Source organism: Ambystoma mexicanum, chromosome 5p (assembly GCF_040938575.1).
Source record: "Ambystoma mexicanum isolate Mex_15411 chromosome 5p, UKY_AmexF1_1, whole genome shotgun sequence".
In the NCBI taxonomy this organism is placed as follows: domain Eukaryota; kingdom Metazoa; phylum Chordata; class Amphibia; order Caudata; family Ambystomatidae; genus Ambystoma; species Ambystoma mexicanum.
In genome coordinates this window covers 296,720,350-296,743,111 of record NC_090930.1, presented here as the reverse complement: position 1 = coordinate 296,743,111, position 22,762 = coordinate 296,720,350, and the positions used below count along the sequence as shown (strand labels likewise).

Here is a 22,762-nt window from a genome sequence, read left to right as displayed (position 1 = left end):
TACATTTGCCATCAATCAGGTGAAAATCGAAAAAGTATATTTTGACTAGATGGCGTACACTTTTTACAAGGTTATGTATGTAAGCCATGTGTGCGATGAAAGATTTTAAATCAATGTTCTAGTCAAGGAATGTGTACAAGGTCGGGAATTAGAAGAGGAGGCACATGGATCAGAGGTGGTGCACCAGCTTGCTGGTGCGGTCGTTACAGAGAGGACCATGATTTCACAGAAAATCAAGAAAACAGGGGTAAATATCAAACTTCTTTTTTCGTTTTCTCGAAGTGTTTTGGGCCGATGTTTTCTCCATAACATGCTTTTTTATTTAAAGTGCTATCTACTGTATATGTGATTTACATTGAACATGTTTTTACAACCCATCTCCTAGAGGCCCAGAAGGAAAAGAAGTATAAAGACACAGACAACAAATGAAACCAAAGATGCAGCTTGCCAAAAAGATTTCACCATGGAGCAACTACTATTGGAGGCGCAGCGTGGTCTAGTCAATAAGCAGACTCGAGATGCTTATGTCCAAAGGCCAGAAAATGAATTAAATGTGACTAGCGAAGCCAGCAAAGTGTTGTTTGACCATTGCTACATGTGATAGCTCTACAAGATGAAGATGATACTGAATATAATGAAGATTCATTGCAATTCCTCGAGGACCACTTGACACAACCTATACCAGCAAAAAAAGCTCCACCCAATAAACAGTCGTTGTTGATGGTTTCTCCAATTCGTGTGCAAATAACACCAGCTGAACTAATACAGACTGAAGCTTCAACGCAATTGTCTGAGAAACTTTCCAAAGATCTCGACTTCAGTTTGCCTAGTTCGGTCGGAATGTCCACCACAGTTGAGTCACAATCCACAATCATGCAGGACGATTTGTTAATAAAGGAGCATAAATACATTGTATTCGACAGCTGCCTGGTGGAGATTATACTGATGCTGAAATGTGTGCATGCAGCGAGGGGCAAAATATGCGGGGAGCCATTGTCATGATGCCTGCCCCCGGAAGACCAGACCAGGCCCAGCAGCCCCGGAAGCAGGCATCATGCCACTTGGAGCATGCCCAAAAGCCCCAGTTAGGGGCTGTTTGGGTACAGTCCTGGCGCCTATGGCGCCAGGCTCATTATTGATAACTTACCTGAAGCAGACCATGCTGCATGAAGACTCAAGCCAAATGAGGCTGAGGAGGGACTATTTTACTGAAGGGACTATTTTGTTACTTGGGTGGGGCTGTGGAAGAATACTTACCTGGATCTTCTTCCAAGGCTATTTAAACCACGCTCGGACAGCCACACGTGCTTCGCGTTATTCTGCTTGCTGCAGCGTAACGCTCACCGTGTTTTCAGCAGCTCCAGTCTTCAGCCATGCCCGCTTCAGTCCTGGGACTCCTGAAACAAGAAGACAAAAAGGATAAAGGTTAGAACAGGAGTTTTAACTTTAATCCTTACCTGAATCCTGATCCATTTCGCCACAGAACTGAAAGCCAGAAGTCTTTGAAGCATTGCTTCGCATACCTACGGCGCCGCGCTGAACTCACCTGCTTGGCGGTACTTCAGCATTCCATCACGCTCTCTCTATCTCACGGCCGCCCTCCGACACCTAAGGAGACAAAGACAGCAAGGTGAGCAAGGGGACTCTCTAAGGCCATACAAGCTACCCCCAAGGACTTACCTGATTTGCCACGGGAGGTACTCACCTCATTTCGGGTCGGCGCAGTCAACTCTGCTTCATCGCCGTACCCCGGCCCCTAAGGGGAGAAAGCAAGGACAATACCAGTTACCCCCCACAAAACTTACCTGATTTACCACGGGGGTCTCACCTCATCTCGGGTCGGCACAGTCAACTCTGCTTCATCGCCGTACCCCGGCCCCTAAGGGGAAAAACACAATAGACTTACCTGATTCTTACCGAGTGCCATTTGAAAATCTTCGAGTGGATTAATCGGCAACTTGCAAGGAATCGGACAGAGTGAAGAGCAGACATTTGAATTCTTATGAACAATTGGACTTTAGAGTCAATACTGGAACTCACCAATTCCTCTACGCCAGTGAAGTAACTGGCCTTCTACGCGCCCCGACGGTCGACGCAGGATGGAGAGCTCATCCTTCCAAACCATCAGGTGAGACTAAGGAGGGGACATCAAGAGTGATCAGTGGGAAGACAACGGGAGTGGGGAAGGTGGGTTGACACTCAATTCCACGGGTGGTTAATTCCTCTTCTCCTTTGCAGAAGAATGTTCTTGCGAGCCAGACAAACTAGGCTGAGCTGGCCAGTCCAGTCAGTCATCTCGGCGCTACACGTCACGCTGGTGGAAATAACAGCGGCCCAGTTCCAGTCGACGCCCTTGTGGGAACCAGGTGAGCGTAACAGCCATTGACAATTGTGACTTGTGTAGTACAAAGGCACTAACCTCAAAATCCAAGCCACCTGTGCCCACCTCATCTTACATTTTCACAGTCCGCTCAACCGATGCTGGGCAAAGTGCCAGCTGAAAATCTACTGTGTTCAGCAGCTCTACCTTTAAGTTGTCCATTCTGTGAATTTGTGGGACTTCAGTTCCTTGCTAAAACGCAGTACTACAAATATCAAAGAGAATTTTTATTTCCCTCTATTAGTCAAGCCTGTAAAATTTAACAAATTTCAATCGAAAGGACATTCTCTGGGAATCGGTTCAGGCTAGCTGGCGATGGACAGTCCGACAGCCCCGGATCTTCAGCAAAGTACTGCACATACCACTTTCAGGACATGGAAAGTAAAAAAATTGTTAGTTCGGAGGACGGTCAGGTGTCCGAATGTACATACTCAGTGGCCATGGAGAAACATGGTTGCATAAAATCTGTGAAACAGCTTCAATTGAGGGGAATGCAAATAGACCTCATAGCCACTGACAGACATGTTTTGATACCGAGGGCCATGCGAGAGCAGTTTCCAAACATTTGCCATCAATTTGATGTATGGCACGTTACCATATCAATCAATAAAAAAAAAAATCACAGCTGCAGGTAAAAAAAAAAAAAATAAAAAAAGGGTTCTGAAAATATTTTACAGTGGTCCCAGTCTTTCAGCAACCTTCTTTGGTGGAGCTCCAAAACTTGTGATGGGTCTGTGGAAATTCTGCTAGAGAAATGTCGCTCATTGATGCACCACTGTTCCAACGTTGATTCGTGGACAGAAAACCTACATTTTCACCAAATTGCACATGGTCGTTTATCAGAAGAACAGGAACGGAAGAAATGGTTAGTTCCATCTTCACCTCCACACAAAGATCTTGAGAAGATCGTGTTTGATAAAACTCTTTCAAGAGACCTGAAGGGACTCACAGAATTCTGTCACACCAGAGTTTTGGAGGTGTTCCACAATATGTGCCTAAAGTACAGGCCCAAGAGGTTGCATTTCGGCATAGACGGTATGCAATATCGAACACTACTAGCGGTATTGGTGCATAACGAGCACATAGGTAGACAACAATCAAGAACTGAGGAAACGTTGGGATGCTTCGTTACACAATGGCCTTTGTTTTAAATAATTACCAACAGGTGTACCTTCTACAATGTTTGTACAATGTACATGACCACTTGAAATCTAATTCACTTGAATTTCAAAGCAAATAAAACGTCCAAATTGCCTTTTCAAATGTATCCTCTTTGTCAATTTTTTTTGCAAGAAGTGCTTGTTGGGGGATGCCATACAGTGTATTCACGCTTCCCGCCCGCTCTTGTGGGTCCTTCACTGATCAGGGCATGGGAAGGTAAGATGGATATCAGCATGAAAGCAACCTGCATGGTCTGCAGTTGCCTTAGCATGCTCGTGTCTAAAGAGATGGAACAAATACGACTCCCACTAAGGAATGATACCTATGCAAAATAACAAACTTGGCATGCAAGAACTAATGACCAAGTAAAACACAGCATGAAAGGGTGCTATTGGTGTGAAATAGGTACGTCCAAAGGAAATAGGGATCATGGGTTCAGGGGACCGTGGCCTCGCAGGGAGGGGTTGGAGATGGGATGATTAAGTCAGCAGAGATGGATGGGGTACCAAGGTTGAAGCAGGCCTTGGTGTAACATTCTTGGATGAGCCGTTTGTCAGGGCTTGATAATCGCAACTTGCAAAAATGAATAGCTGTATTTCCGTTAGAACAGGACACACACTGAGCTAACAGCGGTGGTGGGGGCTGGCTGTGCACGGCGCTGGGAAAGGGAGAGTGAACAGTTCGCCAGAGGGGCAGAGGAAAAAGAAGGCAGTACGAAGGACACAAATGGAGTTCAAAGTATACATATTAGCACAGCGTTAATACACTTATATGAAACATGGGTGTTGTAAATAGGTGTTTGATGTCTCCCACGTTAGCTTATGCATCATTTGCCAGGTACGAGAATGGCGCAGGGGGGGTGGGATATACCGCCTCTCCTCCAACAATTGTTAGAGCACGGGAAGTTCAGTGGAACTGGAAGGGCACTTGGATTTATGACTTGTCAGTGTCTCACGTTATCCTCAGAGCACATTACCCCACGAAACCATGGTGCACACAGATGTGACAATGGGGAGGAAAATAACTGGAACTGTTGTGAGAAAATAACTAAATCACTATGAATGTAGAAGAGTAAAATAGTATTCACAGTAGCGCGGCATTGGTGGATGCCAGCAAACAATTTGTTTCTCAAAAATATTTGAAATTCCACGTTAGTCGGCAGGCAGGGCTAATCACTCCCAGGGGAGTGAAGATCACTGCGTTTGAAGTTGCTTGTGGCCTGTACACACCGACGCATCATGTACAGTATGTTTTTGATTTGTAGCTTATCTTCACCAAAAGGAAAGTTAGCATGGGTGCTACCATGAAGGATCAACTGATGTTCGTCCTTGGAAGAAAGGGAGTATTTGCTTTGGAATGAATGACGGGAGGTTTGTAATACCTGCAACAATGATTCACTATTTCAAAACTGGAAAAAGTAACATGTTATTTCATTTTATGAAAACCGTTGATCTGAGCGGACACCCTGCGTTACGCCAAGAGTATAGAAATGCCAATTATAAACTACGTTTTACTGTAGACGAGTTTATAGACGAAAGAGTCAAGGTTTAATTTTCTGACCATTATTGCTGGATTACATTGTAATGGGTTGTTGGTTGGGGCAGATTGTGACGACATGCAAACACAACCTGTATGTATTTGTCTTTGTCCAGGATACATGGGCAGTCCAGTACCGAATTGCCGATAGTCCACGTCTGGGTTCCCCTACATTGCACCAACGCCAAGTTTGTTGCTAATATTCTGTTAAAATGCTGTCTATGTGTTGTTCCAATTCTTCCATCACTTTCCGCATCCCCATCCCATTGTGAGCTAAACATACGCCACAGCACTAACCTTTCAAGCACATCGTGTACTCAAACTTTCCGCAATGTTTTCTCTGTGTTTCCATTGCTTCTGGTTTGTGTTCATCATTAGTTTTCACACAGTGCAGAATTAATGGTTCAATGGATCAATTAGAATGAAGGACGGTTATTGAGACACACTTTTGTTATGTTTTTTACACATATACTTACTACATTCTGCGAATGTCAGTTTCCAGATAAAAATTGATGGCTTCTTCAGCAAGCAGATGCAGATACACCTAAATGGCTGGCTTTCCATCACGCTGTTGTGGGACGATCGCCCCGGGCGGATATGCCCTTTTGCGGTACCAGCGACCAGGAGCAACCTGACATCGTTTACGGTGGTCTAGCAAGAACCTGATACCAGAGCCTTGCGATTCATGATGCGTCCAATGCGCTTCTTCTCCCGAAATGAACACTGTGTGCCTCATGACAAACTAATGATGTTCGAAGAAAAGAATTTGGTGGAATATGCAAATTGGCTGATGTTCTCAGAGCGTTTATTGTGAAAAGCACATTACAAATTGCAGAGTATTAGTGTTACCTTTAAAAATAGTGTTTTCTATTCCGATTTGGGACGCGCTGTGCTGTGAGAGGATGTGTGTGTTGATATTCCAGGTTCTGCATCAACTGCCGTTTATACGTAGGTGATGACTGGGCACGTTTGGCTACGCCGCCTACTAACGTCATGAAAATAGGTGGAGAATATCGCTAGGAATAGTGATGTCAGCTTCAGGGGTGGGGGGATATGAATTAGTGCCGCAAGGGCAGTTCAACCTAGGGCGATGCAGCAACGGATAAGATTAGCACAAGATGTCTGCGTCTGTTGCCTGATTTTGCATGTGTAAAACTGCAGGAAACTATGGTAAGGTGCATAGGAAGGGAGTAGTTTCTTACCTGTAACTCCATTTCTCCAGCGTTGGTATCTTTCATGGATTCACATGCTGTGAATATTCCTCGTCGTCAGGATGGGAACCTCAGTCATTTTAACTTAGCGTTTTCCTATGGAAAACTTCGACACTTCAGTGTCCTATCAACGTCCTTTTTGGGTGCTTTAGCCACCACCAATAGGAAGCCTGGTATAAATAGCCCCGCCCGCGGCTTCCCTTCAGATTTTAACCTCCAAAGTAGAGGCAACCCGAACCAGGTTTGCCTGCAGGGGCGGCCGGAGAGCCCATGTGAATCCATGAAAGATACCAACACTGGAGAAATGGGGTTACAGGTAAGAAACTACTCCCTTCTCCAGCATTGGATCTTTCATGGATTCACATGCTGTGAATAATTACATAGCAGTACCAAACATGCATGGCGGAGTGCAAAGGCAAACCAATACAGAACCAGAATCACATACATGAGACAAAGAAACCCATCAGTGATCAAGCTCAAATAAAAATACCCCGAAGCTGCGGGTCCTACCTTATTCAAACAGGCGTTGCAGGACCGCCCGTCCCAACTGCACATCCTCACCATGCTGCTGCTCCAGACAGTAATGTCGAGTAAAGGTATGTGGCACCGCCCAGGAGGCTGCCTGGCAAATGTCCACCAGGGGAATCCCCAACCATAATGCCGCCGACGAAGCCGATGACCTCGTCGAGTGTGCCCTCAGATTCCTTTCCAAAGGCTTCCCAGCTTTAGCATGGCAGAATGAGATAGTAGATGACACCCAGCGAGAAAGTCCTTGCTTGGAGATTGCCGTCCCTTGACGGACGGTCCATAAGCCACAATCAACTGTCTAGAAAGTCTGAACTCTTGAGTACGATTCAAATAAAACCTCAACGCCCTCCTGACATCCAGTGAATGCAAAGCCCGTTCTGCAGGCGTGGAGGCTGAAGCAAAGAACGAGGGCAACACAATAGAATAGAGTTTATGAAATGTGGATGGCACTTTAGGGATAAAGTGTAGATCAGTAGCCACCACCACCTTGTCCTTGAAGGACCTCAAGTATGGAGGGTCCACAACCAAAGCTTGGAACTCAGATATCCTTCTGGCAGAAGTAATGGCCACCAGAAAAGCCACCTTCCGAGACAAAAACTGCAAAGGCGTCAATGACATTGGTTCAATGACATTGGTTCAAAAGGATGCTTCATCAGACATGACAGAACCACATTAAGACTCCACCCCGGAGGAAACTTTTTGACTGGAGGAAAGGTCTGAAACAATCCCTTCAAGAAATGCTTGATGAGATGATCACTAAACAGAGGCATTGCATGCCGTTTCCGAGTGAATCTAGAAATTGCTGCCAAGGAGAACGCCAGACCCTTTTCTGCCAACTGCAATACGTATGGTAAAACTTGCTCCGGCAAAATGTTCAAAGGGTCCATCCCAGGTTGGACTTTACACCACACACAAAACCTTTTCCATTTACACGCATAGGAGGCATTCGTTGACAGATCCCTTGCTGTCTCCAAAATGCACCGACAGTCCCCAGAAAGCTTTAGCAGGCCAAACTCAGAGAAGTCAGGGGCTAAGCTGTCAGGCGGAGAGAGCCTGGATCGTGGTGCCAGACACCACCCTTGTCGTGAGACATTAAGTCCGGCATCACTGCCAACTGAATCGGCTCCGCCACGGACAGATGAAGGAGATCCGAGAACCACAGCTGCCTGGCCCAGAATGGAGCCACAAGAAGCACATGGCATGGGTATCTCCGAATCCACTGGAAGGTCCGTTGAATGAGTGAAAACAGAGGAAATGCATAAGCGAACCTGTCTGTCCACTGGAATGAGAACGCATCCCCTAGAGACTTGGGATGAGCCCACCTGCTGGCAAATTCCTTGCACTGCTTGTTCTCCCTCGTTGCGAAGAGATCCAACGAAGGACGTCCCCACTTCCGGAAGAGCATGGCCACCTGCTGCTTCTTCAGCCGCCACTCGTGTAGTTGGCTCACCTCTCTGCTGAGCGTATCCGGTTGCACATTCAACACTCCCGGCAGATGAAAGCCACAATGCCAATGTCGTGCAACAGAGCCCAATGCCAGAGGTGTTGCGCTTCCTTCAACAGCACTCTAGAATGCGTGCCCCCTTGTTTCCTGAGGTAAAACATTGTGGTGGTATTGTCCGTCAACACCCTCACCACCGACCCACATATACGCAGCAGAAAAGCTTCAGGGCCCAATGTACTGCTCTCAACTCGAGCACATTGATGTGGAAATGCGACTCCACCCGAGACCACAGGCCATGGACCTGCAAGTCCTCGAGATGCACCCCCCCCCATCATGTTTGAGAGGCATCTGTCACAATTGTAAAATGGAATTCCAGTTCCAGCAACGGAATGCCCTGAACCAGATTGCCTGATCACTGCCACCATCAAAGCGCTTCCACCAGATCGCCGATCACCACCTTGTCGGACCATAATCTGCGACTTTGAGCCCATCGGTCGGCGAGGAATTCCTGTACCGGCCTCATGAAGATGTGACAGTTTTTCACCAGCGGAATCCAGGACACCCTGGCCCCCAACAGTGACATGTAGGCCCGGAAGGACACCCTTGCACCAATCTTCGACTCCGCTGTTTTTTTCTTTAGCTTCAAAACCCTCTTGTCCGAGGGCCTCACAAGCCCCAGCTGAGTTTGAAACTGTGCCCCCAGAAAATCCAAGTCATTAGAAGGCGACAGAAAGGACTTCTCGAAGTTCACGGCAAAGCCTAGCCGTTGCAACAGCTTCATGGTAGCGTCGAGACTTTCCTGCACCTCCCCCGGCGACGAAACGCTTACCAGCCAGTCGTCCAGGTATGGGTAAACATGATGACCTTCTCGTCGGAGCCAGGCCGCCACCGGCACCAGACATTTTGTTAACGTCCTGGGGACAACTTTAATCCGAACGGAAGCACTCGAAACTGGTAGTGATCTTCTCCCACGACAAACCGTAGGAATTTGCAGTGCTGTCGATGCATAGGGATATGAAAATATGCATCCTGTAGATCCAACAAGGCCAGATACTCGTCCGGTTGTACAGACCAAACGACCTCCTGAAGCGTGAGCATCTTGAAGTTCAGGCGTTGCAGAGTCTTGTTCAACGTCCGAAGATTTAGTATGGGCCGCCACTTGCCATTGGGCTTCTTTACCACAAAGTATCAGGAATAATCCCCCTGGCCTCTCTCGGCTACTGGAACCAATTCTATAACTCCTTTCTGCAGCATAAGTAACACCTCTTGTCAAAGAATGTGAAGGTGGGGTTGTATGGTATACACCGGAGGAATGGGGGTAGGGGAACACTTGAACTCCAGGGAGTGGCCCATGCGCACTGTGTCCAACACCCAGAGGTCTGTTGTGATCTTGCACCACTCGTCCACGTGTAGTGCCACCCTGCCCCCCAGCAGACTTTCCCCATGATAGTCATTGCTGCGGCTTAGCCCATCTCCCTCTGGAGGACGAGGCCTGCCCCGCTCTTTTCCTGGACGCCAGAAAATCTCTACTTTTTTGCGTCGACTGTGCCGACCTCCTATACCCCTGAGAGGAGTAACCTGATCGCCAGTAGCCTCGATCTCTGGGGGAAGCAAATTGGGTATTTCCCGAAGTCCCACGGAAGGGAGGAAATGTGCGCCCACTCTGCAAGGCTCTCAACGACTTGGCAGTCTCAGAGTCCTCTTTCATACCCTTAAGGGTCTCATTGATTATGTCCACAACCAACTTCTCCCCTTCGCAGGGCATGTCCAGAACTTTATAGTGCACCTCTGGGTGAAAATCCATGCACTTAAGCCAAGCTTGTCGACGCAGTACTACGCCGTTGTTGATCTGTTTAAAACCAGATTCTGCCAAGTCCACCGCAATGTTAAGACTATGATTGGATGCCTCCTCCCCTTCATGTATCAACATCATAGTCACTTTTCGCTGTTCCTCCGTTAGATGTTCCAGCAGAGGAGCCAACCAAGGCCACATCTCACGATCGTAGCGAGCCATGATTGCTAGAGAATTGACCGCCTTCACCGTTGTCGCTCCCACGGTCAAAACCTTCTTACCAAAGGCATCTTAGTCTCCTGGCCTCATTATCGGGAGGGGTGGTACATTTGTGCTGGCTCCTGGCTTTTCGGGTAGCCGCCCCTGAAACCACCGACTCAGGAGTTGGCTGTGAAACCAAGCACTTCAGTGCCGATTCCGGTGCCTTAAACTTCTTCTCCAGCCTCCCTTTGATCGCTGGTTCCGAGAAGGGGTGTCGCTTCGTACGTAGGCCCTCCTGCCACACATGGCCCAGAATTGGCAAGGAGAACACCGCTTTTCGTCTCTTGCCCATTTGGTCAAACAGGAAGCACTCCTTCCGTTCTTCCTCAGGAGCCAACCCAAACTCTGCACATGCTTTAGCCATCATTGCATGAAACGCCCCCACATCATCAGGGGGGGGAAGGCTGCACCGGACTACGAGGTGGTTCCATTTCAACGTCCGAATCCCATGCCGTGTCTCTCAACAGCGACAACGAGCCAGCGGACATGGTCACCCTAGGCCCACTGTCCGATTCGGAATCCGGTAGCTCACCTTCTCCCTCTCCAGGGTGGGAACGTGGCTGATCTTCGGGCACCTGTAGGGGTGAAGGCAATTTAGCTGAAGTCGTCGAACACGGAGGAACACCTGCAGCGTCGACGGTAAGTCCCACCGGAGGTACGTGCATAGGAGGTGATCTGGAATCCAGCTGGCCCAACAGAGATTGTAACATGGACAGCACCTGGAGCAATAGCATCGCCTGCAGGTTAACCAAAGGGTAACTGGTCGGACCAGCCCCCACACCCATCGATGTCACCGGACCAACACACTGCAGGCCCAGCTCCGAGGAAGGGTAGGTACCTTCATTCAGCCAACACACCAACCGCCGATTATGGTCCTTAAGCGTCTTCTGGGAGAACCCCGTACAGATCTCACAATATTCAGCTGAATGATGGGGTTAGAGGCAATAAAGGCAGTCCATATGTCCGGCCCCATCATAAAGTTTCCGCAGGTCGCCGAGGGCCGGAACAACGATTTTCCTGAAGACATCTTCACCAATCGCACCAACACGTGTAGAAATTACAACGAACACGAAGTAATCCCAACACTTTGGAGATGTTTGAAATCTGAAGGGAAGCTGCGGGTGGGGGCGGGGGCGGCTATTTATACCAGGCGTCCTATTGGTGGTGGCTGAAGTACCCAAAAAGGAAGTGTCGAAGTGCTCCATAGGAAAACGCTAAGTTAAAAATGACCGAGGTTTCCAGCCTGACGACGGGGAATATTCACAGCATGTAAATCCATGAAAGATCCAATGCTGGAGAAATGTTTTTCCCCCATCGTTCACAGTTTGCTTAAAACCACATGCCCGACCGCTCAGGACAAGATTTTCAGCGCACTATTCTTTTAAGGACTGATGTGCAAATGCTTGAAATGTTGTACTCCCTTTCTTCTTTTTGAGCCCTCCAAAGCACCTGAGGTTCTGCTGTGGGGTTTTGCAGAGATATCAAAGGATGGCAGCCTTCATTTTGGTATAAATGGGTGTCTCCTCAAGAGTCAATTGAATAATTACATCTGTACCAGCTGTCAGTAGACTGCTCCTAGAGGCTGTTCCTCATAACTCATCTTCCACTTCCTGTAGATGGAAAGGTAACTGACGTTTCAAACCAGTCTAAAATATCTTTTCCCACCTCATATGGATGAACAAAGCCCTTGATGATGTGGTGCTTAGGCTTTCTTTTGGAGCCTGCACTGGAGACACTTCCCTCTCCACTAGACATCTGTTGGTGGGTCTCCTTCAGGTACACCAGTTCACGTTTGCATAGCATTACATAATCCCGTTGTTTCTTCTTCCAGCCGCTCCTCTAAGTGGATTTCCCTCTCAGACAGCTCTGCCTGAGAAGAATACCCTGTGACCAGGCCAAGTCATGGGACTCAAGATACCCTGGGACCAGTGAGAAACTACACTCCGCAGTCATGTTGGGGGTATGGTGGGAACTGATTTCTCCATCACTGTACTCCACCCAGAGAATGAAAAACCTGAGCTTGACACACCAAAACGCTGCTGGCGTCCCCCCGGAACTCCTCCAACCCCCTTGTTTACCCAAAAGCCTGGAGGCTCTTAAGCAGTTCTGATTTTTGACCATACTGCCACAAGGGAGTTGCCTCTCTTGACAGAGCTCACAGAAGGCGCTCGCTGCAAAATCAAGCACCCACTTGTCAAATGTTACTTCCCAGCCAAGTTATTAAGTGGCTTGGAATCCTTCCTCCCACTGGGATGTTGTGGAAGGAAGGATCGTAAGCCACTTAACTTGACTGGGAAGTAACATGTGTGTGCTTGATTTTGGAGTGAACAGCTTCATTTTCCTGGTCTACACGCCTTTCCTGGCCTACCCGCCTGCTCAAGGCAGACCTCTTGCTAAAATGAGAAAGACCAACATTGGTACCCGGAAAACCATGGACCCAACGCTGTCCACAGATGCTGGGACTTTCACTGATGCCAGGAACTTGATCAGCAGGAATCTCTGATCCAGGACCGGTATCAGGAAACTCTCGACAACAAACTCCAACAATTGCCCTTCGACTAAAGTGACGCATACATTGCTGATCACATCACAAACTGCACGTCAAAGACGAGATGATGGCTCTATCAGCGGTGGTTGCTCTTCACTTGGTGGCAGCACCGCAGCCACCCCTGTCAGTGACGGTGGCATTGACATCAGTTGCGTGAGCATAATCGACAACAAAAGTGTAATTAGCTCCTTTTTTTAATCTGCCAAAAGAACTAAAGCAGGTCTGGGGACACTGGACCCCCTCCGTAGCCAAAGCACATTCTTGCCTAGGTTTGCCCTTCCCAGTCTGCCTCTTCTTTTCACCTTCAGCACTACAGTCCGTTGTTTGGCTCTGGATCAGCCTTTTCTGTTTTCGCAAATATGGGCTTGTGCAGGCAGGCTAGGAGCCCCTTTTCCCTTTCCGTCCCAGAAGAAAGTCCTTAGCACAACTCGTAAGCCCAAATTTCATGGAGCTAAATACAGCGAGGGCCGTGCTCATGAGGGTCCTCCTGCCCAATGTTCTTCCAAAAGCACTTGGGGCATAGCCTGAATAAAGACATTGTCCTTCTGGCTAGTCAGAAAAGCAGCCACTACCCACAGACCGACGTACAGAACAGAAACTGAAAATTATAAATTGCAAAAAAAATATCCCTCTCCCATTAGGCAAATCTCTTTCCAAGGGTTCCTGCTGCAAAGGACAATAAATGTGGGTGGGCAGCACTCAGTTTGTCGTAATGGGCTGCCTGTACTTCAGCACTTTTAAAAGCTGAAGCTGGTTTATGAAAACTGTGGCGGTTCATGTAGGAAAGAAAAAAAGTGTTAAGCAGATCCCTGCCCAAGAGGCAGAGATTTTCTATTTTTGTTTTAACGTTTATTCGCATTTTCAAATATAACAGTGACATGGACTTACCCTCTCCCACCACCCCCACCCCCCAACTCCCCGTCTCCCTCCCCTCTCTGCCTCCCCAATCCCTCCCATCTCCCCCCATTCCCATGGGGTCAGATGGATTTCCAAGAGTGAACAGTCAGCTGATGCAGAAGAGAATGTCATAGAATTTACAGGACATGCAGCTTTTGCAGGCAGTATGCCTCGCAGTAGTCGTTGTGCAGGAAAGTGAGAACCATCCTCCACTCGGTCGAGAACTTGGTACTGTCCCCCTGTAGGGAGTAGGTCAACCACTCCAGGGCTACAACATGCCACACTTTGGTGTACCAGTCTTGTTCGGTCGGGGCTCCTTCGCCTTCCAGTGTTGCACTATTACTAGGAGCGCCTCCAAAGTTAGTATTGCGTAGGCCTTCCTCTGGTGTTTCATTCTGGCTGGAAGTGTGGAACCTCCCAGGCCCAGCATATTTTCTTTCATGCCTCTTTTGCGCTCATTGCCAAACACTTGTCATATTGGCACTGATATCCTCCCAGTATGCCACTAGCTTTGGGCAGCCCCACCAAATATGGGCACAATCTACCCGTCACCAAAATGCCCGCTAAGAGTCCTGGAATAACTCCCACTAATGGAGTGCAACTGCGCTGGTGTATAATGGCACAGAGTCAAGACCTTATACCAAATCTCCCTGGTTTGGATTGCCCGCGTGAGACGGATGTCTCTCCATAGCTGCTCCCGTTCCTCCATATCTATGTGACCACCCAGTGACTGCTCCCATCTAGCCATATATGTATTTGACAGTCTCGGGATTCCATCTGCTAGGTATTTATAAATGTTGGAGACTAGTTTCCTGTGTCTGAGCTGCAGATATTGCAACCTGTCACTTACTCTCAAGAGCAACTCCTGTTTGCATTTTTTGAGTTACTTGATCCCCAAGTCCTGAACCATACCCCCCATCTTGGTGCATCCCTTGGCCGTCCACCTGGTAAAGGCTCCCGGGTCCAACCCCGGGGTGAAATGAGGATTTTGAAACAGTGGTGTGAAGAGAGATGGGAATATAGAAATGCTGCATTGATATATTGCTTGATCCCAAGTGTCTGCCAGCAAGCCTGTAATGGCACCCTTATGTACATTCGAAGCCTATCACCTCTACTCAGCCACAGAACCTACCCGGTGGTGGGGACGCCCGTCACCACCATATTCATATGCAGCTATATTTTTTCAGTGTTCCCCGTAAACCAGTCCTTAATATACCTCAGTTGGGCTGCTTTGTAATAGAGAGAGAAATTGGGGAGACCCAGCCCTCACTTGTGTACCGGCGCCATTATCGTGTGTAGGGCCACCCTCAGGGATTTGTTGTTCCACACAAATGCTGACACCACCTTATGCAATGTCCGAAAGAAATGCTTGGGGGACAGGTTATTGGGAGTGCCTGGAAGTAGTACAGTAGCCTGTGCTGAATCGGTATACAGTGTTTATATTGAATTGTTTATATTGAATGCCCATATTTCACATTTTTTTATATTGAAAACCTTTATAGTGAATGCATTTAGGGGTGCGGTAAAGGGTTAAATATTTGTGGGTCGGGGTGGGTTTTTAGGGGTTGGAACATGGGTTTGGGGGCACCCCCTAAAAAAAACTGGAAAAAAGTGCATTCACTATAAAAGTTTTCTATATAAAATATTCAAGATCTGTGCATTCAATATACTATATTTTGATATAAAGACACAGAACCGTCTGTATCACCATTTTAATAGAGTTAATTATCCCAAGCCTGGAGACCAATAGGGGGCCCAGCGATGTAGCTGTGTTTTGGTTAACTACAGCGGTGGTTTATAGTTTGCATCAAATAGCCCGGCTAGGGACCTAGGGTTTGTTACCCCCCCAGCAGCTTAATGCCCTGGAGCGCCTAGCGGAAGGAGGTGATTTCCACGGCCCAGTGCATTGCGTCGCCAGTGAGCGCCAAGTTTAGGATTGCCGATTTTGCGATGTTGACCTTCAGTACCGCCACCGCCCCCAAATGCCTCTACTTCCCAAACTATAGTCGGGAGAGAGTTATCGGTATCAGTGAGTGCGAGGAGCATGTCGTACCGAAATCGCCATAACCTTGTGGTCCTCATTCCCAAACGGGATCCCTCGAATATCCCCCATAGATCTAATTCTACTCAGGAATGGCTCTAAATGGATGGCATAGAGAAGTGGGGACAGGGGGTAGTCCTGTTTTGTTCCTCTTTTTAGCGGGATGGTCTTGGATAGTTTTCCATTAATTGATAATCTAACTGTCGGGTTGTTGTAGATAGCACGCACCTTTTGGAGAAAGGAAACCTCGAACCCCATCAGCTCCAACACGCGGAACAGGATGGATCACTCCATGCAGTTGAAATCTTTTTCTGCATCAAACAAGAAAACCGATGGAGTAGTCTTCCTTGTGACTTTCTCAACTAAGTGGCAAACCCTCCTTATATTGTCAAATGTCTGCCGCCGCTTAATAAACCCAGACTGGTCAGGGTATATCAGTTTAGGGAGGAGGTTCTCGGTTTGGTTCGCCAGGACTTTTGCATACAGCCTGGCGTCTATATTGATTAGGGCAATAGATGGGGTTATGGAATCCGGGTTCCTGAATGTGTTAAAAAGGCTGGTCTGTCTGGGGGTGAGTTGCTTGTGGACAGCTTTGTAAAAAAATGGACGGATAGCCGGCAGGGCCATGGGATTTGTGGAGAAGAAGTTCCCAGATTGCTCGTAGTACCTCCGACACTAATATCTTCCTATAGTTGTTTGCGTTCTCCCAGGGTACATTTTTGAATAAGGACTGTATGGAGGTAAGCATCCTGCATGGCACTATCTGGTCTGTCTGATGTGTAAAGGGCAGTGAAAAAAGTAGTAAATTGTTCGGTGATATCCTGTGTGGTGGTGACTTTGCAATGCCATTTTGCTTTGGTAGGGGCTCTAGTAACCTATCAGGCTTATTGACCTTCCACATAATATTTCTGCTGGAGATGTAACAGCCCCGTCTCTGCCTTTTTAGTCTGGAGGAGCTTGAGCATCCCGCAAAGGCACCTATATGTTTAGTTTCCGGTGTGGCATAGAGTTCTAAAAAGTCTTTCATCTTTAATTCAATGTTGTTTCTCAGTACATGATCCGCTAGAAGCCCCTGGGAGGAACAACCAATTCCATAGTCCACTACTCACCATCTGCCGGTTGAGGACCAAGGTCGATCTCCTTAAAAAAGCCCAGTAGGGTAACTGAGGACCAGATATATTCAATGCGGGAAAAGGATCTATGGACATGTGAACAGAAGGTGTAACCCTTCTACTTCTTTTTTAGAGGCACCTATGTGTCGGTCAAAGGCAATTGGTCCATCTTAGCTCAGAGAGCTTGCGAAGGAGAGAGGGGGGGCTGCCCGGGGTATGTGCGTGCACATCTATCTCTCCCCGGGTCCCATGCCAGGTTGAGATCCACCCCCCATCAAGAGTATCTCCATCTTCCCAAATGACTCTACGTCCGTAAAAACTGCTCTGAGAAATCCATCTTGTCCCGTGAGTGGGGTGCAGATAGATGCTATAGCAAGCATTATTATACCCTGCTGAAGAATCAGGAACAGAAGCGTCCCCTGGCCATCAGCCCTAGAGTCCAGGACCTTGGTATCAGGATCCGAGCAGACCACTATCAGCACCCCGGCCACCTTACCCTGGGTGTTATAGTGGTAAATATGAGGATAGTGTTGCAACTTGAATGTGTGCCTGTCACGCTTTCTTATATGTGTCTCTTGGTAGGCCACTACATCTGGCTAGTCTCTCCGGAGAAACCGCTCGACTCTCTGTCGCTTCGCAGTGGAATTTAAGCCCCTAACATTGAGTGTCAGGCATTTGAAGGCACTCTGGTTTGTGTGTTAGTGCTGTGATCCCACTCTTCGCTATATGAGTGCATCCTGCCCATCTGAATCCCCTACCCCCTGATATCCTCCCAGCCTCCCGATTAAGGATTCCTTGATGCCCCTTCCCCAAACCCTCCCCTTGCCCCACCCCATAGGGCAGGCCAAAGGTCCTACAGATTCTTCAGCATGTTACCGTCAGATTTGGAACGCTAATAATTCCAGGGACAAACTAATGGGGTATAACTATAACCCCTCATACGATTACAAGTGGATCTGTTAAGATGAATTCGACCTCCACAGCCCCAATACTGTAATTTTCAATGATGTGGCTGGCCGCCGACCATTCTTACTGTTCCCTGTCACTCGACGCTGCTTGCGGATCATTTATGGGACGCGTGTCCCGGGAGCTCGTAGTCGGGATGATTTTTTCTATGTTGCCTTCTCACTTGTGACCATTTCCAGGACCTCCTTGGCATAGGTGGCTCTCACTGCCAGATGTTCTAGGTCACATCTCCTCGTCATTCAGCTGTAGGATATGAGCTCCTTTGTCGCAGGTGGTTACTCTATGCTGTTGTCCTTCCCAGGCAAAGGGGAAGGTTCATTTGTACTTGATTTGTTCAGTCTGGAGACCCCTTTGTAGGTGATGGGTTTGCCTTGGCGGGACCCTGAGGAGGAGTTCCTTCTGGGGGTAGCATGTTAGAGCCGCCAGCATGTCTCTGGGGTGCGCACCTTGGTCCTGTCACCTTAGGCCGGTTCTATGTACACGGTCAATAAGCACTTCATCCTCCGCTGTCCTGTCCTTCAGGAGGTCTTCAAAGATCTGCTGTACTGGTCCCCTAAGGACTTTGTCTCCCACCTCCTCCGGTAAGTTGCGGATATGGATGTTGTACTGCCGGGACCAGTTTTTCCAGTCCTCACATTGAAGTTCTAAGTTATGGGATATTCTAACCAGGTCCTCGAGGGTCTCGTCCGATTCCTGCAGGGCTCTCTGCTTTGTGTATGTCCGCTCCGCCAAGCTCGCAACATCCTTTTTCAGGTCCAGAATCGCCTGTTTACCTCAGAGGTGAAAGTCGCAAACTGGGTTTAGAAAGAAGCTGTGAGCTTGTTCTGGAAATCATTAAATCAAGCTTCTAGAACCTCTTTGGACAATGCCATGGTGTTGGTGCTGGAGGGGGAGGTGGAGGTGTACGTCGTCGTCGGGCCCGTCCAGTGCAGGTGTAGATGCTTTTTCAAGGTCCCTTGCCCAGCACGGACAGAGGGTGCGCTCCCGATGACATCCCTCTTCTCCTCCTCCTTCCCTTCTTCCCTTCTCTGCTAATCTCACAGTCTCTGTGATTGGTGTCTTAGACCCTTAGGCATCCTCTGGACCCCTGACCTCTCACACCCAATCGTCCCAGTTTCTGTCTACCTTCAGCACTTGCCTCGGCACATCCTCTGCCCTGGAGACTTGCACTTTTCCACCCTATGACTCCGGGCCGTATAGCATGTAACATACCTTGCACTTCATCTGCGTCGCACCAACGAGCACAGACACCCCAGCATCTACCCCACTGCCCTCTTCCCTGCTGCACTTGTACGTTCTGAATACTCACAAGGCATAGTAGGTTTGTTTGTTCCTTTCCCCACTCTATTTATATGTGTTTTAATATACTGCAATACCATGTTCCTCCCCTGTTGCCCTGTGGGTGCTTTGGGACAGAATTAATTTGTTTTCTGAGGTGCAGCTCTTCTGCTGGGCTTATGGGGGGAGGGAGGGGGGCACGGTCGCTCTACTGCAACTACTCACTGTACCTCCTGGTTTGCGCCTGCCACAACTCTGCTGCCTACCCCCTGGGGGACGGGGTTGCCTCCTTAAGATGAGGGGGTGCATCTTCCCCGTCTATTCATCCACCGGGTCAAGGAGATGCAGGGACACCGATGGGAGTGGATATGGGGCTATTCTGGGAGCAGTCCTCCCCACTATGTCTGCTCTTTGGACTGGTTGGCAAGTGCTTCCTGTGATGTGGGGTACACAAGAAGCTGTCGTCTCCCCCACTTATGCGGCACGAGGAGCAATGTGCAGGCTTCAAGAGTATCAATGGCCACCACCTGGGTCTCCTCCCGGTCTCCTGAGCCTTAAGGCCCGGGTCTCCTCCCGATCTCCTGTGCCTTAAGTTGTCTGTGCCCCTGTCCAGGGCCGATCTGCCTGTGGCCTCTCCAGCATCAGGCACCCTGCTCTTCCAGGCCTTTGTCACACCCTTCACAGGCCGGTTATCGCCTTCCCACTCGAGCGGGCCACCGCTCGACACGCTACCTCCCCCGAGCGGACCAAGTGGACTGTGCCTCCTTTCGCGGGTCTTGCGGATGCTGGTGGGGCTCCTCCACACTCTCCCGAGTTCAGCCCCAGGTGTGCAGGGGCTCCTGTATGCAGATCAGCTTCCCAGGCGGGGGTCATGGGGGTTCACCTCTGCCAGGGCCAGTTCTGGGCCGTTATTCCACCTCTAGGGCACTTCTGCAGCCGAGGCCTGCAGCGCCCGGTGAAGCCCGTCAACTTCTAGGCTCCTGCAGTGTCTTGCGTCAAGCCTGCATGTCTGCGGACGATGTTGGCTGCTTTTTCCGCCATACTGCGGGGCTGGACGCCCACACTTTATTGTATATCTGGAGGCTGTGGAGACAGAGCTCTCGGGCTCTCGTCTATCCCGATTGCACCACCATTGTGAAATCCCGGCAGACATATTCTAAGGTATGTGAACCTATGAAAGCCTTAATACTGGTGATTGAATTTGCTCCAATTACTCCTGTGTTGTCATGCATGATTGAATGGGGAATTATGTAAACATAGGATAGGTTTTCAGTAAAGGGCTAATAGAAAGATTATGCAAGTCGCCTAATTCAGTCACCGTTTAATTTATGCTACCTCCCGGGGTAAAGTTTACAATGTATGTCAATCACATGCATTTTCATATCTTGAATATTTTACTCAAGAAATCTTTGTGAATCAATCTCCCATGTGCAGATTAGGAGACACTTTAGACACATTCTATCATATGCATGTTAAAAAATGACACACAGAAAGAAGGACAGAATTAAAGAAATGCCCTAATGCTCTCTTCCTTCAATACTTAACCAATTGTAGTGAAAATCTTCATCCGTGGGTCCCGAGGAGCTGGCAATGTCCTAGAAGTATAAGTGCTTTTCACAACATACTTCTGAAGCAGAAGTACAGTTCCAATTCTGAGACTTTGAAACCATTCGGGACACATGGAGTTCCACAAAACCATTGACATCATGCCAGAATGATCAGCAACTTCAAAATACGCCTAAAATGATAGCGGGAATCAAAAAAAGGTATATTTTATGAAATATTTTCTTTTCACAAAATTTTAACAGTACTAGAAAAAGTGGTCCTATATTAATAGACCAAAATAGCAACACATTCCACACACCTCATTATCTTAAATGATTGTAAAATTCACACAAATCAGTGCCATGCTTTGTAGCAGAATGTCACTTTTACTCTTATATGGGAACTAGATCTGACCATTTCTTGAAATGAATATCCAACCCAGAATTTAGAGATAAGATTTAGCAAAAACTCAGGCTCAGTTTCTTCTGATATATTTTTCTTAGGTCTTACTTTTTACCCCTTAACCAGAACATTTTCCAGGTGTCATCAGGCTAGTCTAAAGTCTGCATTAAACCTTTTGTGCAGAAGAGTTCTTACATTGTCACAAATGTGTGCCTTTCTAAACATTACAGCATCTTCTTTCAGTGTATTATCGCACTGTCTACTGTCAGACCTCAAAGACCAGGCTCATGCATTAAACCATCTTCTGTCTGTTTTTAAGCAACCCAGATACATAGCTGTGCTAAACTACTGAAATCACATCAACAGAGGAAGGATTTGACAGAGTATGTCTTTCCTTTCTCAGATGTAGTGACAAGAGCCATTTACAGTTATATAATTGGAAAGACTGTAAGGGGAAGAGGTTTTTAGTTAGTTTTAGTGTTAAGTTTAATTATATAGCTTACACACACACACACACACACAAACACACACACACAAAGAGGCATCTTGGTGTTTTGACATAACAGTGAGAGTGAAAAAAAGATTATAGGAAACAAATATAGAAATTCAACTTATTTAGGTAAAAGTAAGAGGTACAAGTTATGTTAATGTTAAGGGACATTTGTACCACGCACTATCACCACCGGAGTGATCCCCTGGCGCTCTGGCGGCTCTGAAAGAGGAAGGGAGGGTGAGTTAGTGGGAGGAAGCTGGAAAAGAGCAAGAAAGCTGTGATGTGCTGTTGGCGGCCTCAGCCCGGTGGGTCCGTTGGCTAGGCCTGGGGTGTTTGCGGCCGGTAGTCATTGTGTACTGTTGTGCGAGTCTATGTGTGTATTTTGTTTTGTTGTTGCAGTGTAATGAAGTTTGTGCGGTTTGTTGTGCTGTAGGTTTGTGGTTGTGTTTGGTTTGGAGTTTGAGAGGTATGCAGAGGGGGAAATTGTTAGTGGAATTGGTTAGTTGGTATCTCTATCCTGAATTGACATGTTGGGCTTGCGTAATCTCCCTAAATGGGGTGCGGAAGCACTCCTGCGCCTCTGTCCTGATCTGGGACCGTCTGGCGTTCAAGGTCCCTTTCACAATTCGCTCCCACCTGCACCAGCCTGCCTCACAACCCCACCTGCCCTCCCTTCCCATTCATACGGCCAGTGCACCTGCCTATGTCCACAACTCAGCTAGTGTGGTGATTGCCAATATCCCGACAATTCCACAACACTGTGGTACCTGGTGGCAAGTAAGGGCGAGTGAAGATGTTGGATGGGATTGGCTGGGGTTATTGACTTCGTCTCCATGGGTGCCGCCTGTGTTCCACTCTACCCAGCCGTGGGAGTTTCTCAGTCGGTTCAGGGGGGTATCAGTGTCCTCTCCAGTTTAGTCATCCTTTTTCCTTTCTTTTGTTTCAGTTTTCAGTTTGAGTCTGTGGTGTTGAAGAGCCAGGTTTTTAGTAATTTCCTGAATTTTAAGTGATCTTTGGCGTTTCTGATTTCTTTTGGGATGTTGCTCCAGGTTTTTGCGGCTAAGTGGTAGAAGGAGGTGCATTCAATTATTTTCTTAAGGTATGGTTTTAGTCCCAGGCGGATTTCGTTGGTTGACCTGAGGAGTCTCGTTGGCTTGAAGATTGTTA

General features: G+C 47.9%; 1 protein-coding gene across 2 annotated transcripts in view; it reads right to left on the bottom strand.

Moving 5' to 3' along the window:
- RADX (RPA1 related single stranded DNA binding protein, X-linked) overlaps nt 1-22,762 on the bottom strand; it is a 586,560-nt gene that overhangs the window by 440,953 nt on the left and 122,845 nt on the right. For both annotated transcript variants that reach the window (XM_069612730.1, XM_069612729.1), the window contains exon 3: nt 20,701-20,893. In XM_069612730.1, the coding sequence (XP_069468831.1) occupies nt 20,701-20,893 (193 nt within the window). The remainder of the gene's footprint in view (nt 1-20,700; nt 20,894-22,762) is intronic.